This window comes from Scomber scombrus, chromosome 4 (genome assembly GCF_963691925.1).
Source record: "Scomber scombrus chromosome 4, fScoSco1.1, whole genome shotgun sequence".
Taxonomy (NCBI): domain Eukaryota; kingdom Metazoa; phylum Chordata; class Actinopteri; order Scombriformes; family Scombridae; genus Scomber; species Scomber scombrus.
Window position 1 is genome coordinate 26,633,675 of NC_084973.1, and position 6,150 is coordinate 26,639,824.

Here is a 6,150-nt window from a genome sequence, read left to right on the forward strand (position 1 = left end):
CTCAGACACATGACATTGTTGTTCCAGACTTAATAAACAACCAGTCAGAATCTGTTATAGTGGGATGTTCCAGTGGACTGGGCTGCATAGAAAAACTGTGTCAGTGTAAAACCACTAATACCCATAATATGGTTTAGGTTCTGATGCTAGTGTGTCACAAATATCATTTTTCATGTGACATGTGATATGATTCCTCACTCCCCTCTATCAGATTAAGTAGCAGCCTTCATATTTCAGTGTGATTACACCCATATCAGTTGCTCATATCGAAAGCCGTGATGTGACTTGAGCTCCAATTTGCAAAGTAATTATGACAAATATCCTCTGCGGTGTTGAAAAATGTTCAGAATTAAATGAGAGGGAGAAGGTGGATGAATTCACATTGTGATGTATCCACCAGTGTGCTGCAGGTACAGGTGTACAGGGTCAATATACATCTATTTATGAGCTAGAAGTTACACAGATCACAGATCTTTGGCTCATTGAGTAATCGAAATTCAGCGAAGTCTTCCTGATTATCATAGCATTGATGCTACATATGAAGCCACCATAAATAATTCAAAAGGTTGTCTATCTCAATAAAAGGACTTCCTTTTGGTCTTATAGCCAGTTTTTACACCATGTGCTGCTCCTCTGCATGATGATTGTCAAGGTGTTATGTCTCCACCTAAAGGTAACCTACAGAACTGAATACAAGTCATGCGTCTTTGTGCGAGCCCTGCATGACAACATGCTGAACTGATAGGCAGAATAATCATATAAACACTCTAAGCGGCATTTTAATCAGAGGCAATTACAGATCTCTGTCATATCTAATGATACATAAGGTGCAAGTGGATGTCATTAGGCTTGTGAAATCAGAGGAATTCAAGGGAAGTATTGTATGTGTCCAATTACACCTTCATATCTATACAGTTTTTAATTAAAAAACAGCTGATTAATTACAAAACACCATTAATTCAGCAATGCTTTATACATTGCATCTTTATTATTCATACTGAACAATAAATGTACATAATCACAAGAAAAATATAATATCATCATGGTGCTTCTGTACACATCTTTTAAGTGGCTAAAAATATAAAGTGACACAATATTGGCAAGGGTGGGTGTGGGTGTGGGTGTGGGGGGGGGGGGGGGGGTTTACATAAACTCTGAAAGTTTTTCTTTCACTTTCTCATCGATGTTTGCAAAGTATTTCATTTGGGCAAGCAGCGCTTTTGCTGTTTGAAGCTCTCCTGATGAAAAAAAGTGAAAAGAGAGTGCAAAAGGAAGTTTAATCAATGACTCATTCAGGCGACTTAAAGGAAAGCCTCAGCATAAATTACAAAGAAATGAGTGGGAGGAACAGAAAAAAAAATTCAATGCAGCGACTGAGTACAATACCTTTACGAAGGGCAGCGTCTATCTGCTCCGTCAAGTCTGCCAGCTTCCCTGCAAGTGAGGGGGAGATGAGTTTCAATACTGCACATGTTAACAAGGCAGAGCACATAGGATGCTTTTTATGTCGACAGCAGAAACTCAGGGGCAGTCTCACCTCTGAGAGCAACTGCTTGATATTAAGTTTAAAAGCAATTAAAACAAACCAGATTTATGTAAATCAAAGATATATAGTGTTGGCGTAATTTGACACCATCCAGTACATGGATACAATTAAATATTTTAGTTAGTCAAAACTAATTGGAGAGATCATATAGATAGAGACAGATGTCTGATAATGTGTGCATCATTAATGGATATTCTTGTAAAGCAATTGTGGCCATTCTGTAACTCAGTGGTACCTCTAGGGGGTCCTGACCCACAGATTGGGAACGACTGCTCACTGTGGACCTACTTGGTTCATAATGTGAGGTCCTTTTACATCCTGCAGTCGCAGTGTCAATCTGTATCCAATGTGTTAGCACCAATTAACCAGGTGCTTGTTTACCTATGTTAATTTATGATCAAACCACTCAACCATATTTTCACACTGAACAGACAAGCAGTATTTGTTTACCTTTTGTGTCTTGGCCGATCTTATTGGCTTCTTCTGAAGTCTGTGCTCCATCAAGAGCTTCATTGATCTCCATCACCTCCATTAGAAACTGCGGATCACCTCCAAAGCTGGTGCCCTCTTCTATACTCATCCCCTCCAGGTCCAGCTGAAACATACAACTGGAGTTTATCAAGCTGAACTACTCCTTTGAATGCATGTCACAACTCTCTGACTGTCAGATGGTGATGGTGTTTCTTTAGTACAACAGCACAGACAGACAGAACTCAGTGTTATGAAAATAAACTATTCATTAGAATTTGAGACAGGGAGTTCAGACTCACCATATAAAGACCACGACTCAAAGGCTTAAGCAGAGTCGTGTATGCTTTATTCACAAGAGCCGACTGGTGCTCTGAATACTCCTGTTCTTTCTGGAAAAGAAGGTTCTGTTAAGTTTTCTTCTAATGATGCCAACTTCAATCCATATTTGCTTATTTGAAAAGGCAGAGACAAATCTAAGCATATGTATGAGGAACAACAAATATTCACATTATCCAAGAGTTACAAGAAGGGATTTACATTAGTGGAATTTTACACCTTGCCATCCCAATCTATATCACTGTCAATTTGTAAAACACCAATTCCTTGACGTTACAAGGAATTAAAACTGCTCTTTTGTAGTCGAGCAGTTTGGGACCCTTCAGGGGATGCAGGTGTAAGTTTGACACGACAGATGTGTAGAAACAAAACGGGGAGGAAAATATCTTGGAAAAGGCTGGCAGATCTGAGTACATTTCACAGTTAGCAGGTCTGTCAGCTCTTGTGAAAATCAATAGTTTCAAGCTCTGGCCCATGGGCCCATCATATAGAGCTGTTTCTGTAATAACAACCAGTGCAGTAGGTGGCTGCCTTGTAGCCCTTTATAAGTAATGAGTTTTCTATATATGATGAAGACCCCGGAGGCAGGAAGATGTCTAATTAAGAAAAAATGGCCAGAGGTGCTGATAAATAAAACAGAGTCAGTACAATATTGGACAGGTTGTGTGTGAAGAAACGCTTCCTCTCTTCTCTCACGTTCTGCTGAATATGAGTTGAGCTTTCATATCATATCATGACAACATTGTGCATTGTGTTTTTCCACCTGAGTGTACAGGATAAATGATGTGCTAACACACCTCCGCCTCCGCTTCTCGTTGAACTCATAATGCCTATTCCTCCATACTGCAATGCAATTTCCTTTAATGATCCACGAGGGGGAAACTGGATTATGAGAAAAATGTTGTCAACTATTTACCCCTTTTTAAAAAACACATTCAACTTTAAACTGCTCAGCTGCATTGGGACAAGACTTATTTCTTTCTCTGACATTTTAAAGCTTCACAAGTCAAGGATTGTATGTAAAATATAGGCCTAACTGTCTCCTCAGTCTAACTGTGCTTTAGGCTGCATGTGATTTACCATGTAGATCAAACTTTCCTCTCCACAATAAATTCTGGTATTTGAAAAGTCACCTTTTCTTTTCTGTCTATAAGAAGTACCAAATCAAACATGAAGAGGATGAAAAGGTCAAATATTATCCTTAGCAGCAGTGAGTGCTCCCTGTCTTTTCCCTTTAAAGTTCCTCAGTATAATTCATCACAAGGATTTTGCTATGTGTACATAAAATATACCAGAGCAGTACACTGAGATTGTTAATTTATAGATAACCGCTGCATATGCAAACCTAATTTTATTTTTTTTGGTTTAGTTTCTGAAACTTATTTTCCATTTACTGCCTTAACACGCTCTTCAGTTCAAAAGATGAATTTCAGCTTTAACTTCACAATTGCTTCGGGTTATGCAAGCGATTATTTCTCCCTTCAGGACTTGAAGGTAAGAAATAATCGATAAGACGTTAACACCACACACCTATTGTATCAGGAGTTATGAAATACTGTACATAGATGATAAAAGGTTGTCAACGTATGTCAGATGATTGTGTAACTCTCACTTTCTTAACCTTTACTTCACTTGTAATGACTCCTATACACTATACACCAAGGCTGCAACAAACAATTACTTTCATAATCAATGAACATGCTGGTTGTTTTTCTCGTTCATCAGACGCTAACCTCCTTTTCACCCCTCTCATGACCAAGCACCGGACCTGGGGAGACAGAGCCTTCTCAGTTCTGCCCCTACTCTCTGGAACTCACTCCCCAAATCTCTCCGTGATTGTACTGACCTAATCAAATTCAAATCTCTTCTAAAGACCCACCTTTTTAAATGTGCTTTTAATGTTTTCTTTTATTTGTTTTTTTGTTTGTTTCTTCTTCCCTACATTGCTTTTATTGATGGTGTTTTCATTTATTCTGTATGGTTTTGTTGTTTTTAATTTGTCTAAAGTGTCTTTGAGTTTTATTAAAAGCGCTCTATAAAATAAATGTATTATTATTATTATTATTATTATTATTATTATTTAGCCTATGAAAATAAACAGAAAATTAGAGGCAGAGGTAGCATCTTCAAATGTCTTGTTTTGCCTGCCCAACAGTCCAAATCCTGAAGATATTCAGTTTCAATTGACATAAATTGGAGAAAGGATGCAAATCCTCACATTTGAGCAGCTATAACAGAGAATGTGTGGTATTTTTTGACTGAGACAATTAATAGATTATCAAAATAGCCAATTCATTTTCTGACGATCAACTAATCGATTAATCAACTAATCATTTCAACTCCTTTTTGTACCTAAATTTCAATTTGTTTAGCAAACTTTATCTGTCTCATACTTTGTGCCTTTCAATGCGTGTGCGTAAGTGTTTTTCATACTACTTAAATTGAATTAATTAAATTCATGGAACTGAGCCATCATTAATGTTATTAATTACACTTGTGCCTTTCCTGAAAGAAAATTATCTGCTGATAACAAAAAGGTCTATTTTATGTCAAAATAGTACATTGATCATATTATACAATTTAATTATGTGTTATAATGCTTTAAGTACTGTGCTGCTTTTCTTTCCTTTGTTCTTTACTGAAGCAGTGCTTTTTCATCTTCTCAATTGTTTAGCTTTGAATTCCTTGAACTTGGTCGCCTTGACTTGACCTTGTCTGCTTAGTAGTTTATTATTGGCAAGGCTGTCTTCCAAGGACCTAAATTTGTCAATGTCTTTTAACAAACTCATCATTCAACTTTGCATTTGCATTTGAGTTATTCCCCCAGGCCAAAATCACAATGCATCATACTTACAAAACAAAACAAAAAGCCAAGTGGCGAATTAGGGACAAAGGGTCAGACTCAATTTCTAGTGTTGCTAATAGATAGGACAGCCTCAGCTGATGCAGAGACTGTGTTACTCAGCTGATCTCTACTCAAACTACTACTTACAAACCCCTGCCTACCACAGATTTCTGGCTGAAGTTGTCTGGATGTAGAAACCGCTGGAGCTGCAAGTATCTTTTCTGCAGCTTTTGTGTGTCCAGTGTGAATGTGCAGTCACTGAAAAGAGGCAACATAATAGCAACATGAAATGATTTGCTCACTTAGGTTAATAATCAAAATGCTTATGTAGAGAATGTAGGGATAGTGGGGGTTGAAATTAAGCAGACAATTACTCACCAATCCATGATCTTGAAGTAGGAAGTATCTTCTTCAGGGGGCTGGACTACTTTGCATGACAAGCAGAAAAATGCAGGTGTTTTATCAAGAGGCTGTTTGCAGCTCCAGCAGTTCAGTTTCATTTGAGCTGCACAGTAATTCCTTGAAGATTGGACTTGATTAGTGCAATAAATTATCTGTCTTCCTTTTCCAAGTGCTCCTAGGTTCATGCTGCTGATCCATGTGTCCTTTTTGGGGAAGCTGGTAACAGGCAGACAGTGTGTTGGATATGTAACAGCTCTGAAAACTGACATCAGCCGGTTTGGGTGCAGCAAAGCCCGAGATGAGCACACAATCCGCAAAGAGTTCAAACACAGCATGTCTGAGCTTGAAATACACTCTATCAATCAATCAATCAATCAATCAATCAATCAATCAAAACATAAGATCCCCTCCCTCCTTACTGTCAAAACATGAACATCTCTCAGAAAGACAGAGGAAGAAGTTGTTTTTTTCTTCTTCTATGTTTAATAAAAAAGCTACACACACTGCCATCAGTCGGCTCGGAGGAGAAACTGTCCTCAGAGCTGCTGCC

General features: G+C 38.1%; 1 protein-coding gene across 1 annotated transcript; it reads right to left on the reverse strand.

The window, feature by feature from the left end:
* Positions 1 to 1,051: 1,051 nt before the first annotated feature.
* Positions 1,052 to 6,064, reverse strand: hscb (HscB mitochondrial iron-sulfur cluster cochaperone). The gene is made up of 6 exons (XM_062417655.1): positions 5,577 to 6,064; positions 5,360 to 5,456; positions 2,317 to 2,406; positions 1,997 to 2,141; positions 1,387 to 1,434; positions 1,052 to 1,238 (listed from the first exon to the last, which is right to left on the reverse strand). Exons 1-6 carry the CDS (start codon positions 5,933 to 5,935, stop codon positions 1,144 to 1,146), a joined length of 834 nt encoding a protein of 277 aa, XP_062273639.1. The 5' UTR covers positions 5,936 to 6,064; the 3' UTR covers positions 1,052 to 1,143.
* Between the last annotated feature and the right edge of the window lie 86 nt (positions 6,065 to 6,150).